Source organism: Phoenix dactylifera, unplaced genomic scaffold (assembly GCF_009389715.1).
Source record: "Phoenix dactylifera cultivar Barhee BC4 unplaced genomic scaffold, palm_55x_up_171113_PBpolish2nd_filt_p 000133F, whole genome shotgun sequence".
NCBI lineage: Eukaryota > Viridiplantae > Streptophyta > Magnoliopsida > Arecales > Arecaceae > Phoenix > Phoenix dactylifera.
In genome coordinates, this window is record NW_024067693.1 from 29,111 (window position 1) to 44,746 (window position 15,636).

General features: G+C 42.7%; 1 protein-coding gene across 1 annotated transcript; it reads left to right on the forward strand.

Annotated features, from left to right (window-relative positions):
- The first annotated feature begins 1,666 nt into the window (after nucleotides 1-1,666).
- On the forward strand, nucleotides 1,667-3,734 carry LOC103705449 (lysM domain receptor-like kinase 3). The gene has a single exon (XM_008789156.4). It carries the CDS (start codon nucleotides 2,103-2,105, stop codon nucleotides 3,333-3,335), a length of 1,233 nt encoding a protein of 410 aa, XP_008787378.1. The 5' UTR covers nucleotides 1,667-2,102; the 3' UTR covers nucleotides 3,336-3,734.
- Nucleotides 3,735-15,636: the final 11,902 nt, after the last annotated feature.

Genomic DNA, 15,636 nt, shown 5'->3' on the forward strand with positions numbered 1-15,636 from the left:
TATCTATAGTTTTAAATCCTAAAGTTAATTGAAAATAAAAATTGTTCATCCTAGATCATGCATGATTTTTAAGATACTGCTTTAGAGTTCATACAGCCATATTGCATGGCCGACCCGAATGATGATTTTGGAGTGTGATAGGAATTATTTCAAATTTATATATAAATAAAAAAAAAGTAACAGTTTGAAAACAACAAGCAACCCATCAAACTAACTCACTGAATACTAACTTAAGCCAATTCCTCGTCGATCAACGGTTGGCTAGAATTTCGAAGCAAATTCCTCTCCGAACCATATGACAGCATTCTATTCCAAATTGACTTGTTCATTCCAAGGAGCTAATATCACATATAAGGATGATCAAGGAGCACTTAAATACACCCCCGGAATCAATTTTGTTGATGGCCAATTCAGCTAGCTTTTGCCAAATTCCAATCCAATGCAAATGATTAGAGCCAAATGAAGCAATTCCAAAATAACTCAATTAATTGAACAATTAGAGCCAAAACAACTCAATTGACAATTGTCCAAGTGTCCGTCAATGGCGCATCACATCCAAAGCCGCCCATCAGGAAGACGAACTTCCTCATTAGGGATGATGTGCCTCCAAATCCAATCCGTAGTGTGATGTCACAGCCCTGCTCCAATATTTTTTCAGCGGCCCTGGAGTCAAGCCGCCACATCCATTTTGTCAATGGAAAATAAAAAGGTGGTAAGGCCATCCTTCCTGGTCATTAAGATGTCACCTTCTTTTGTGTGAGGTTGAGGACTATAACTCTATGAGCATTGAGCAAGCGTTGCGTTCTGCCATACGTATCCGGATTCCATGTAGAGCCGTGGAGACCGAGGCTGGAGCAAGACCACCTTTCAATCTGGAACCGACACTCCTCCCGGAATCACGGTTCCCTACGTACTCCCACCGGAGTTTAAGACTCTGTCCTTTCGATAAAGATGGCTTGCATGCGTCGACACAAGACACAAGCAAGTCGTGGTAGGGATCCAACGGGGATAAAGTTATTCTTATCATGTTTTTGCTTTTTGGTTTCTATCACCAAGCATTGGGCCATTGGCTTGGAATTAATGGTATCATTCTTGTGACCTGAGCAATGAGATGGAGATTTTTTATTATAATTAGAACTAATTCCTAGAAAGCAGGGTTTGTATATGATAGAAGGTGGAGATTAACCTCTTCTATCGATCCCTCCAAAAATAATATTATTTTCAGTTCTAGAAACAGAGTGAGGATGCTTTGAATTTAGGAGCAGATTCATAGAAAGTAGTGGCTTTCAGCGAGATTGCAGACTCGATTACCAAGAAAGATTCATTTCATTCCTTCCCATGCTGCAACAAATCAGGCTCAATCTGGTTTTTCATTTTGTTTTTCTACAAAACTTATAACTGACTCGAGCTATATCTATAAAAAGTTTGGAACCCTTGGCTTAATCATAAGTCGGCTTTATAAGTCCATGTTAATCGATCATTTTCGTCCGACCATTTTTAATAATTCTTTTAAAAAATATTTTATTTGTACTATATTAAGTTTCTCACTCTTTTTTCTTTTTTTTTTTCTCTCTATTCCACTGCTCTTGGTAGAGCCTTTCATATTCTTTTTTTTTACCGTACATGACTATAATCTTTCAATTGATTTTTCATCATTATACAGTCACTTTGCACAACATTTTCACTTTTAACAGTCCAATCCACCAATTGTTAACGAAGGATCTTCCAGATATATGCAAGGCTAGAGTTGCCTTCAAGATCCATTCACATTAGGTAAGACTTCTACTTTTTTTTTACTCGGATCCACCGGCTATCTTTTTATCTTCTCATCACAATCTTGAAATCCTCTATGAACACAGAAAGTGTGCGTCCGTTGCAGAAGATTCCTCCGGCGAGTGCACTTGGCTTCTGTCGTGTCAGCATCGTCAGAGGTCCACGTCAGCAAGAGCCTCGGACTTCCTTTCACACTTAAAACAACCCAAGCCGGTCGCCCGGCGCGACCTCTCGCGCGCGCGGTCTCCTTCTTTCCCATTCCCCAAAACTTTACTCCTCTATAATGCCTGCGAGGCCTCTTCCCCTTCTCTTCCTCTTCTCGTCCTCCCATGTGCAAGTCTCGACGCGCCGTCATGGCATCCCGCCCCACCTCCCGTTCCTGCTCCGGCAACACCGCCTCCAACTCCTCCTCCTCCTCCTCCTCCTCCGTCGCCTCTAACGCCTCCTCCTCCGCCTCCCTCGTCGCCCTCCGCAACTCCCTCCTCGCCCTCCGCAACTCCCGCCAGGAGACCCCCACCCTCTACCCCTTCTCCGAGATTTCCGCCGTCACCAACAAGTTCGTCGCCTCCTCCTCCCGGCGCTGCTCCCTCCGTGGCAAGGACGTCGTCGTCTTCCGGCGCCCCTTCCGTGGCGACCCCGCCGCCCTCCCTGCCCGCCTCGTTGCCGTCTGCAGGAGCCACCACAGCAGCCTCGTCCGCCTTCTTGGTGCCTCCCTCGCCGGCGGCACCATCTACCTCGTCTACGAGCACTCCCCCGGCGCGCCCCTCGCCGACTGCCTCCGCAACCCCCGAAACCCCAACTTCACCCCGCTCTCTTCCTGGACGTCCCGCATCCAAGTAGCCGCCGACCTCGCCCAGGGCCTCGACTACATCCACCACCACTCCGCTACCATCCACAACTGCATCAAGGCCTCCAACATCCTCGTCATCGAGCCCCACTTCCGCGCCAAGATCTGCCACTTCGGCGCCGCCGATCTCGCCGGCGATATCCTCGCCAAGACCAACGCCGACGCCGACAAGGAGGAGGCGGCGGCGGACGCGGAGATCTCTCCCTTGTCCTCTCCATCCCGCAAGCTAAAAAGATCGGACAGCCGCCGGATGAAGATCGAGGGGACGAGGGGGTACATGGCGCCGGAGCTGCTCGCCGGCGGGAACATCTCTTGGCGGTCGGACGTGTACGCCCTCGGCGTGGTGCTCCTGGAGCTCCTATCCGGCGAGGAGCCGATCAAGCACCGGTTCGACGAGAGGCACAATAACTTCCACAGGGTCTCCCTCATCGAGACGGCGAGGGAGGCGATCGGGCCGGCAGAGTACTCCGCCGAGAAGGAGCGCCGGGGGCGGGTGCGGCATTGGGTGGACCGGAGGCTGCGGGACTCCTACCCGGTGGAGGCGGCGGAGCATCTGATCCGGGTAGCTCTCCGGTGCGTGGAGGCGGAGGCGGCGGCGCGCCCGGACATGACGTGGGTCGCCGGTAAAATATCTAAAATTTTCTTGGACTCCAAGTCGTGGGAGGAGAAGCTTAGCGTTCCGACGGAGTTCTCGGTGTCCTTTGCTCCGCGGTGAGAATAAGTGGCCGGTGACCGTGGAGGCGGGGATGTTGACGGGAGTCACTGTACTGGATGAGTTCCCCCGGTTTCTTTTTTCTTGTTTATTTTTTCTGTTGGCGTTTCCGTAACCGTATTCAAAGGAGTTGATTATACCCTGGAAGACAGAATGGAGACTGAGATCGCGTGTTCAGGTGAAATATCACACTGATAAAAGAATTAGGTTATACTCGAGCAGGGCGTGGTTGTGGATCTTTGGGGCCACTGCGTCAAATTTTTTTTTTGATGTATCCAAAAAAAAAAAAAAGGAGAACGGGGTATTGACTGAGTGGAGCTTCTATCAGGCTTCGTAGTTGGTCATGTTCATGTTTCAGGTGCTCTGAAACGGAATTTCCTTTGATCATCATTCTGTACCTTATTTTATGTGTCTAAGAGCCGTTGGTGGTAGCGTCGATGCAAAATTTTGCTGGGCCATATTTTGATGATCTGAAGGCATGAAGAATGGTGATGTATCAGACTCTGAATTTAGAGTATAACAGATGCTGTATATCTGCAAAGCGGACTATGTAAGCATGCAAGTCCACAAAATATATCATAATCTTAAAATAATAATAATTTTTCGATTCTTTGTAAATTAATTTAATCGTGATCTAAAATAAATCATCATAGTTACTCCAAAGTGACATAAGTCGAAATATTCAAATCAAATAACATGTTCTAACTAAATTAGTCTAAAATAGTCTAGACTAGAACTCCAATAATTGAGAATATCTTCATAAGATCTAGCGCACTTCTCCAAGTCCCGAACAATTATGATTCAAAATTTAAAAAATAGAAAAAGAAGAAATAATGAGCTATACTAGCCCAGTAAGCAACATAATATCCCAAAGTAGGGTCTAAGCATGCCAAAAAAATAATTAGTTAAAGAGCATCATACTAATTGAGAATAGATCAATTTTCGAATAATATATATATCTCTTTTGAAATCTATTATTATTTTCATAAACTGATATTAGAAACCTAACATCAAGCTATGGCCATGTAACTTGTGACATGGGTCAGATATAACATGCACAAAGTGCCAAGTACCACTATTCTAATCACCGATGGTTCGGCGTCAAAACCAGTTTCTCATATTATAAGTCGACAAGACCAATGAATAATTTCTATTGACAGGGCCAAATCACAGCCATGCTGAGAATTCATACATATAAAATAAATTTCATAATTTTTTCAATTATATTTTTTAAATTTTATAACATAATTTAAAATAATTACTATTATAACAATTACATATATGACCCGTTTAATCAAGTATAAAACAGTTATCATAATCAAATTTAATAAACTAAAATGAAGTAAGCTAGCCAACTATAGGTAGGTTTCGGCTCATTTTATTTCACTCATCATTTAAAGTCATGGGTCAAGAGTACTATCAAATGCCCAAACCTCAGCTATTGCATCCTTCTTTGTTTTAAAAGCCGCTGAGGTCGGCCTTTTGTGCTAAGAATTGGGAAGGTCGGCTCTTTGGCCTACTGTAAATCAGCACTAGATAGATCAGCCAGCTAGATGCTCCACACCCCCCCCCCCCCCCCCCCCCCCCCCTCTCCTCCTCCTTACCCGTCTAAGGTTGAGGACTTGGATCTTTTCAAATACAAGCTTGTAGGTCGGGTGTACTCAGGTGAGGTGGTGAAACTTCGATAGAAGCATTGGGAAGAAAATAGCCATAAAGGCTTGATCATTGCCTCTCTCTCTCTCTCTCTAAGCTCTAGAGCATAGGAGATCAAAATCAGGGAGATGCACCAATCTCCTGCCTTATATAGAGCCTCAAATAGCTCGAATTAGCATATTGATTCACCTACTCTAGCCAATCTTCGCCATGTATCACTCGAACATTCGCCTCCTAACGATCACTCAAATCGCCATCAGCCTAAACATCTAACTATTATGCTGATATTTTTGCCATGAATGATACTGCTTGGAAAAGCGTGGATGCTGGCACGTCCTTCATAATTGCAGTATTCAAAAGATTTCTGCAGCAAAATTGAAGGGATGGTTGCAGCGGCTCAGCTTTGTGGCTTGATTTCATGGCTCAGCTTCATGGCCTACCTTGGCTAGTTGGCCTTATCAACAAGTTTACTTCCATCACTTGAGCCGACAAGTTAGCTAGACATTGAAAATGAGGGCAAGTGATACGCCTCTGAACTAACCGTAACCAACCAATCAAAGCTCACCACGAAACCTTCGATAATCAATCAAAACCTACCACGTGGCCGACCTAGAGGCGCATAGAGAGTTCGAATTTCAAATTCTCTCCCTAGTTGGCGGCATCTCATCCACGGTCGTGAAGAATTTTCATAACTACATGAGCAAGATGCGCTGTCATTTTGCCTGTGCGTGACTTTTGGGACATGCAATGGGCTACTAAAAATGGCTGATCCACACGTCCGAATTTTTTGGCAATAGGTACCGACCCTCGCCTATAGAAACCATTCTTAGAGACTCTCCAAGTAAGTGCTCTTGAGCATTCTTACGTACTTTTATCATCGCTCTGCCACTCTCACAACACCTCTGCTGCTCTCTGAGAGTTCGTTTGACTTAGGCATCAGACCCTTTTCAGCGAGAGGACTTCTTCGTCTTTACTATTTCAGGTCGGATCTGACATCAGAGCGAAGGTCCAAATATGGTCTCCTCTTTCTAGCACCATCTCAGAGGCGACTAGTATTGGAGCCATCGCCCATAGCGACCACCACCTCGCCACCTTAGAAGCATATTGCGACCTTCAACCTATATTTACGGTTTGAACCCCACCATCCGAGCACTCCAACTGCTCAACCAACTTGACATCTTGGTCAGACCGATTCCCAGCCGCAATAGGTAGCATTTAGAGACTTTTTTTTTTATTTACTTGATAGAGGTCATAATACAGCATGTACGGGTTAGGTAGACTATTATCCATGCTCGTCTCACAATTAAGAACCACATGACTATTATTCGTCTTATACTTGCTCAAGGTAGGTTCAGATGAATCGGTGCAGGTTGGAATGGATTGGGGTGGGTAAAATTATAAAAAAATATTTTTTCATTCAAATCAAATAAAAAATATAAAAATAATCTTAGTGCTTCATATAACATTAGACAAAATAAGAGAAAAAATATATAATATAATAAATAATTTTCAGCAATAATAAGAATAATAAAAAAAATATTGTTCTCTAATAAAGGATGGTAGAAAAGAGAAATAGGAGGGATTTGCGAGGAATTTGGGATGAATGTGAAACAAATCTCCTTCATTCGGGATTTATTTTGATTTTGATTTTGATTAAAAAGAGGGAGGGCTGGGACGTGGAGTTTTGGTTTATTGCCTTTCCTAGTTTTCTCTTCCCCTTCTCTCCATTATTTTTTATGACTTTATTCTACCTTCGAATTGGAGAAGGGCATATCAAAACTTCGCCATTGGAGCTCTGGGGTATGGCTTCCAAAAACGAAACATAAATCAGTATAAGGAAAAAGACATATTTCATAAGCCGCCAAGGACAAAGAAGGAGCAAATACTGGGAAATAGCCAGAGTCATCTAGCTGCGTGGAATCCACTGAAAAGTTGGTCGTTTATGGAAGTTTGCCTCCTGTCCGCGTACTCCTGTGGGCCAAGATGCCTTCCATAGCTTGACTTCTCCCACAGCACTTGTCCCCAGAGAATTTTGAACAGCATGACGAGACATATGGCACATCAACTAAAATATTGTGAAGACCGATGCTTTCCTTCTTGCAAGGAATTCAGGAACAAGCATTTTGTTTGTTCTGACTATTTTAGACTCGAGCGCTGCACATTCTCCCAGCTATGCTGAAAAAATAAGTTTTGCAACTACAACAGCAATTCAGAAAGCCTCATAAAGCTGAACCTGTTATGGGGCTCCCCATTAAGTAACCTTATCCTTTGACACCAACTTAGTTGAAGCCCATAGAATGATATGGTGAAACTAGGGAGCCATTTTATTTGTTCACAATAGCTGCTTGTATAACATAAATATGGTAGCCAAATAATCATCCTCCAACTTTATGATGATGATGATTGATGCGTTCCGATCGAAGTCTTACCATCGAAAATAACAGTGAAGCAAGTTCTATAAGATTTACTAAGTCCTCATGTAATAAGTGAAGGATTCCTCTCCTTCCTCTCCTATTAATTGATGAGTTACGTGTGATCAGCCATCAATCATTAGCATCCCATAAAATTTTCCCTCAACAACACCTAATCGTTAGCATGCTATAAATTTTCCCCCACAAACCCCAGCCTGGCAGGCCGCAGGGTGAGGCCCGCCGCAATCGGACCCAGCCCAGAACCAAGACGCGGCCCGAATCCGGATTGGAACCACTCGAGTCCTGACCTGAGCCAGGATATCAATACTTGGCCTGAGTTGCACTAGACTACACTTGAAAGACCAGGCTCCATTTGGGGTTTCCATTGGGATGGTTTACATGCATCTTTTTCTTAATTAAATCTTTCTATCCATATACACACATGTAGACAAATGTGCATGCATCGATAGACGTATACACAGCGGACAGCTTCTTTCTCCACTATTTGGTCGAGATGGCATCAATTTCCTTTGCCTGTCATTTAAATTTGAGTAATAGAATTATGAAGTCACAGGTCTCTGATAAATCCATGAACATAATAAAGGTTAAGTTGTGTTTATAGGAGAAATCATTAGAAGAGCTTGGAATTTTAGTCGAGCTTGTCCAATCTAGAGTAAGGTCGAATTGGCCTGTACACGCTATCGCACGAGGCCGATCCATCAGCACCCACCAAGGTTGCCCAATTGGTTTCCACCCTCATGACTGATAAGTCCAATATATGATTAATAAGTGGTGCAAGGCTCAAGCTGAACTTTTCTTTTCCCCTCTTTTTGTCTGTTTTAAGGCCAAGGCTTTCCGAGGCCAGCTAAAACTTCAAGATACTCTAGCTGGAGGCCTGGAGCTGGGGTTGGACATTCCGTCATGAGACATGACTGTGTTAGATTAGGCTCAAGCTAGCTTAAGTCTGCTTACTTGGCTTGAACAAAGAGTGCTTGCAAGTTTAAGCTCGGTACCACCTCTTCTCTTCCTGAAAAAACTATGTATGTGTGCACATGTGCAATTGTGGAAATAAAACTATGTATGTGTGCACATGTGCAATTGTGGAAATAACCTTTATGATAAAAGGCATGCATAGCCATGTTTGTAGAACGGCATGTTATGTAGAGTAGATCGATCGTACCGGCCCAAGATTTAGAACAAACACCAAACAAAAAACAAAAAAAATACTAAATATTTAATTAAAAAATTGAGCCACACAAAAGGGCTTTCTCTCACTCCTCACTTTGAAGAGCAGCTCTTACTTTTTTTCTTCTTTTTTTTTTCTCACGCCATACTAAAGAAGACATCAAAGGCCCTTTTAAATAGAGTACCATATAGGTAGGATGTTCGATTACTATTTAAATTCAAAAAACCAATACTCACTAAAAGATAAGATTTGATAACTACTAAAGGACAAAGATAACTATTATAGAAGGAATAACTAAGTAGAATAGAATCCTAAAGTTATTAAAATTAATGACTAACTAAATAGGAATCCTAATATGATTAGGACTTGGCAATGAATCTCAATACTATCCCTTATTTTAAAGTCCGTGCCAACAACATTGGACTTGTCAATGCTGCAAAACACCACAACAGCCTTTACCATTATTGCTGCAGTAACAATAATATATAATAACTTGTCAAACTAATAATTGAATACTAGAAAGTTTATTCGAGCAAATATCAGGTTGCGATTTATAATCGCTGCTTACCAAAGTATTGATCGTTATCTACACACTTGTAAAATCAGCAGTAAAGCTATGCTCCACCAATAATTAAGTTGCTGCTCCAAAAATTATGCTTCAAATATATTGGATCTAAACCGCAAATTGCTTGACCAATCTCGCTCTGATACTATATGGAATGGCACGCTACGTACGTGAAATAGGTCGCCTTGGAGTTGAAAGACGGATGTATGTGTTAACTGCTCGAATAGCAATAACCCGCTTAACCATGTGGGATATATATTTAAAAATGACTTTATGGTATTATATTAGTAGAAGCCATGTGATAAAATTTTATTGGTCGGCTTGATTAGGTTGCTGTTCGGATTGAGGGCGTGTCATTAGGGCATTTTAAAGTTGGGAAGGAAGAGTAAGTGGTGATGATGACGAGATAGGGACGTGATATCCTAGAAAGATATTCTCCCATTTCCAGTTCTCGAATTCCAGCCCTCGGCCATATCCCTGAAGGCAGACTTAGTTGATGGGTTAATTAAGCCACCCAGAAAAGGGGAGGAGGGCGGCAGAAAGGACATGATGGCCTCCTCCTTCCGCACCTGATCCCTTGGACGTCAGCCCAACTTCTCCATCCTCACGTCACTACAGTAACCCTACCCACCTACTAAAATCTCTCTATATAACTTATTGCATGCAGTACATCAAGAACGGACCGCTCCTATCCACTTGTTAAAAGGAATTTTGGTGCCAATGATGGAGGGGGGGACTATTCAAGGCTGGGTTACAAATATCTTGCGGGTTTTGAAACTTAATTTTACGTGATCAAAGATGGCGATCGACTATGGGTCGTTTTACAAAGATACAATTCTATTTTCGGTATTCAGCAACAAAAAAAAAAAAAAAAACTATCCAAAAATATTATTTTTTTGAGTACACCGTCAGCTCATACTAATTTCGCATGAGCATTGCCTACTGAGTTAAAGAACAACAGATACATAATGGGTCTAAAGAATATCCCAATTTGATGACAAGGTATTATTTAAAAGAAAAAAATAATTAATTAAGATGAAAACTTCGCTTCAAGGATAAATTTTGCAAAAAAACTACTTGTCTTCAAGGTATACATAGGATATGCCCTGAAATTGGTATATAATGTAGACTAACCTTCCCTATATGTAAAGGATATATACGGAACTGTTGCTGGAAATTGGACCCGGGGGCAATCTTCGGTCGAGGAGAGGGAGCGGCGAGTTCTCACGGCGGGGCGGCGGTCCGTCGGCGGGCGGCGTCCTCCGTCTGGGGCGGTCGGAGAGAACGGACGGCTGGTCCACGCGGCGAGGCGACGATCCGTCAGCTGGCGGCGTCCTCCGTCTGGGTGCCTGCACACGAGCCGGTGGCCGGGTTTTCCGGCGCCGGCCCTCCGACGCTCAAGTCAGGGAGGGGGCAAATAGTGTAGAAAGGAGATAAACAGTGTCAGTAGAGTGCATCCATCTTCCAACCCCCTCCTGAGAGGCCAAGGCTCCCTTTTATAGGCGGGGGTCGGTTTACCTGCGATGTAACAAGGCGAAGCCGTAGTACGGCTCGGCATGTCGTTCGGGTCGGCGCACGGTCAGGCGGATCATTGCACTGATGTCGGCGGTGAGGGCGTCGTACAGCCCGAACTAGCACGCTATCAGGCGAATTATTGCATTGGTGTCGGAGGTATGGCCGAGATCGGAGACTTATCATAGTTGACTAGACTCTGCTGGGCTGATTTGCCGTGGAGAGCTGAGAGTCCGTAGATGACAGGAGCCATGCGCATTTATTGTGGAGTAAGCCGGAGATCCGCATTTATTGTGGAGTGAGCCGGAGATCCGCATTTATTGTGGAGTGAGCCGGAGATCCGCATTTATTGTGGAGTAAGCCGGAGAGTTACAGCGACCATGCGCAATAAATGCCAGAGAGGCGTCAAGGTATGGTCCTCGGCCAGACCTCAGAGGCGCACGGCCGTAGTAGGTGGCTGACAAGAATAGACCTCGAACATCGGGGTTTTTCTTAGGTCGGAGGTCTCGAGGTCGGTCGTCTTGAGGTCGGGCGTTCCGAAGTCGGACGCCGACTTCGGCCGTCCGGGGTCGGAAATTGTACGGCTTCTTAGGGGCATTTATGTCATTTGGGAAAAAAATCTTATTCCCTCCAACAGGAACCATTAAGGAGCCCCCACGCAGGCCTTCTCTGCCATTTGAAAAACCAAAAGAAAGTAATAAGGAACCATTAGTAGGAGAAATTATATCTTGCAACATATGCACTAATGTAGCTGTGTACCATACCAATTACCTCGGCTCTTTTTTATGGGCTAATCACTGAGATAATCATATGATGATTGAAACCCATAGAAACGAGCCAAGATTATTGGCATGATGCACGGCTGTATGATGCATGTCGTGTAGGGTATAATTTTTGTACGAGCAGGGGTAAGCATGTTCGATGACTTATTTGAGTGATGTGTTATTGGGAGGGACACAGATTAGGTCTTTGAACCGAGAATTTGACCCATATTCTAGTATTATTGTTGTGTCGCTTGCCTTTCATATTTCGAACTCTGGTAGTTACACAAGAAGCATACAAGCTAGCTTGCAGCGCTGTCACGATTATAATATATGTGCAAATAGGAAGGCAGGACGTCTGCTTCTTAATCTCGTTACCTCCACGATAGATGATGTAATGGCAATCTGGCTACCAATGCATGGAAGATGAACGGGAATTTAGCCCAAGAACAGTGATTATTATTAGCTTTGGTGCAAAAACAAAAGGCAAGGTAATCTTTTTTTTTTTTTTTTCATTTTGGAGTCACAAAATTAAGCACTAGTATGTGTTATTGCAAAGCAGACAAGTCAAGCATCAAGCAACATCGAATGCAGTAAAAAAAAAAAAAAAAAATCAAAAAACCAGTTCTTGGAACTTTTGATGGATGGTTTTAAATTTTGTTTTGAGATATACCCTGCCCCTTCCACCGCATGCATGTATGTATATATGAGCAAGTTACACAAATTATTTATCTTGTATGTATCAAAAATCTAAAAAGTATACCATTTATATGACTTCAACTTTTAGCAAGTAGACCCTATTTGATATGTTGCTTTTGCAGCTTTTGATATGGTATCATTCAGGTATTTGCAAGCACTACTCTTCGAGTCTAATAGAGTAGAAGTTGGAGGATCAAAACTAGTTTATATGAGCCTTATTGATGGTGTCCATGTCCATCGAACAAGCTTAAATGTTGACATTAATTTGGCCGTTTGATGAAGTAATTTATGCATGCATGATTCATTGTTTAAGTAAAATAGTCTGACAGTCACAAATTTCCCCTGTTCGAGTCTAGAAAACAAGGTCCAGTTCTATAACCACAATCCTTCGTTAATAGAACCATGGTCACGATTGCAACCCCATCTCTCTCTCTCTCTTTATATATGTATGTATGTATGTAAATATATACAACAAGATCTAAATGAGCATTTATAGCTCTCATTAGAGAGGAAAAAAATATGTCCAACGAGGAGACCGAAGAATTCACAGAGGAAGAGAACAAAGAAGGAGAAACAAAAGATCCAATGCCATCGTCAGTTCACAATGCCTAAAACAGGCTTTTGAATATTGGAAGTTGGAACGGCCGTCGTCAAAGATCAAACGCATCCAAGAAAGTAAAATATGCCTGACGTTGCAGTCAAAGGCCCTTGGGAAGCACAAACCCTTCCACAAGTAGTACTTGATCTAAGTTGAATAGGAGCCTAGATCCGCTGACTATGGCTGTTGTGTTTTATCACAGAAATACAACGCAATGTCATGCACTTGGTCTCTTATTAAGAAAAACAAGGGTTTTAGGATATATAGGGCATTCTTGTCTAATATTATTTTGCAAAGCGGAACCTTTTGCCTGGTATCTTATGCGACTAACCATATGGAGTCTACATTATAGGCCTTAACCATAGACGATCTTTTGAGGCTATGATGAGAATTGTTGCTGTTGAGATCTGACATGACCTAAATGTCAAATTGACGAGGTCATTGGAGAGGTCGGTCTGTTTGTTAGACTGGTCGAGAGTTCAAATTGAAGGTCGCGGTCTGTCTCCGAAGCAAAAGGATAAAGAAGACTGTGCTCAAATGGTGGCTCTAATGCCACGTTCCGACTTAAACGACTACCGACAGAGAAAGTCCACTTGATCGAGAGTGTACGATGGGATTCTCTGATGGCTAAATCAGATTTAATTCTCAAAGAATAGCATAAATATTATGATAGTAGCAGTATGAGAGGAACAAAATATCACTCAAAAAAATTCAGAAAGATTTGCCTGGAGAATCCTTCGGGAGTGGTTGATATAGGCGTGGACTTGTACCTATCATCGAGAAGTTTTTGATAACAAATCGTGCCTTGCCCGAAGATTATGCTCGAGCATTTCATCCGTGCATCTCACCCACTCGTCACATGGTTATAGAAATTGTTCTCGATTATGACTAGTTGCCGCTAGTTGAAGGAAAACCATATAGCGGACTTTTATTGATTGGCTTATGATTTTATGGCAAGCTTCTATTAGTCGATTTGCCATATCTACCATAGTAAGTTCCGAAGCATATCAAGAACCATACACCGAAGGACATTTATACATTTCTAGGCTCTGTTTGGAAAGGAATCAAGAGGACCAATAGAGTTGGATTAGGTCTTAATTCTTTAATAAGTCCCAATTGAAGTAAGTAAACAAAAGGAGAACCCCAGAAGGTTGGCTCGAAGCTAGAAGATTAGTGGTCAGTTCACGTGGCCACGTCATCAGTTTTCCATTAGAGAAGTAATCTTTTACTATTCTACTTCAAAAGTTGAAGGCATTTCCGTTCTGAGTTTGTTTTTTGCTTTTAAAAATAGCTGCATGAATGGCCACCATGATGGAGTTAAAAAAGCTTCAGTTTTCTATAATAATTAAATGGCGAAATTCCCATCATCCGAACTCGTCCTCTGAATAGATTAGATAATGTGAATATAATAACCAGGTAGGAGAATCAAATATGGTGGGGATTAAGGGGGTAGGAACCTAAAGATATGGCCGGATCTAGAATTTTTTAACCATGCATGCGTTCATTAAATTGGTACACTTGACTGTATCACAACATCTTGTTTTATAAGTACATGTACAACGTACCAGCAATGTACTCAGGCCAATGTTAATCTCTTCAATTGCAGTGATAAAGCCCTTGGAGCATCGATTTACTGCTAGATTCTAACTTTATAAAATATCCTCGAGTTGTAAGACCTGGATCAGATATACGATAGATCAAAATTCTGCCAATCTAAATCTATTTTTTCTATTAACAAATCAAAAATGCAAAGATAATCCGCACATTATTGCTATTCTTATTTAAAAGATGGGATGCTTTAGATGCCATAATTTGGAAATCAACTAATTATACGGTAAATCTTAATGCATATAGAATATATATATATATATATATTTCATCGGCTGCTTGCGCTAATCTCGCATTAGCATTATTATTAGAGTTAAAAAAAAAAAGAAGATGGTACAGTAGTGGAGGAACTGATACAGGCCGAGTTTAAAATTTTTTTCTAAAAGGATAGACAGTAAAACGACGATCCGATTAACTGTTCTGTTCGTTGTAGACTAAAATTTCTGACCACATTCCGAGTTTAGACACTGTTGAAGTTATAAACCTGAGATTGAATCACTTTTGCGGATTCCACTGAGCTCGCCAAGCACAATTCTTTTCCAAGCGAGTAAAACAAAACACCAAGACAGACTTGGTCAGATCTGAGTTCAGGTATTCCCAGCAAAAGAAGAATAAAAAAAAAACCTTCCATCTTAACTGACTCCCACGGCAGCAGGATTGAGAGAGAGAGAGAGAGCGAGCAGAATGGATGCGAGTAATCTGAACTAAATGCTGCTCCACCGTACCCCGTCCCCATTCGCTGGACCGTTTAACGCTATACGACCCCAAGAAGACCACCTGACCGTGCCCCACCGCCGATGGTCAAGCGGACAGCACGCATAAGATCACAGCCGTCAAATCAAGATTGGACGGCGACAAAGTTGAACCCCCGCACCAAAAAGGGTCGCGACAAGCGACCTCGCATTAAAAGGGAGGCCTCCAATCTCGACCGTCCAATCGACTTGTGATGGTGATGGGTTCATTCAATGCACGGACATAGTTGGATGTCAGATCACAGACTCTGCTGTAGCAGCAGGATCTCCCCCCTTTAACTTTAAATCACACGGCTCACATTCCGAGGCCCAGACCCTAATCATTGCACCCCCCCCTCTCTCTCTCTCTCTCTCTCTCTCTCTCAATTTAATGCAATTATCTCTCCCCCTTCTTTCCCCCAATCCCACAGCATCCCAATTTAACTCTAATTCCCCAATTTTTCACGATTTCCGAGCTATTCCAGCGTCCTACTTTCTGGAGATTTCTGAATTTATCTGCAGGTGATCCTAATTTCTTAAGTACTAATAGAGACCGGGCCTGCAGCCTAAACTGACGACC

Bases quoted from the DNA above. Each gene is read 5' to 3' on its own strand.
- LOC103705449 (XM_008789156.4), top strand. From the start codon at position 2,103: ATGTGCAAGTCTCGACGCGCCGTCATGGCATCCCGCCCCACCTCCCGT.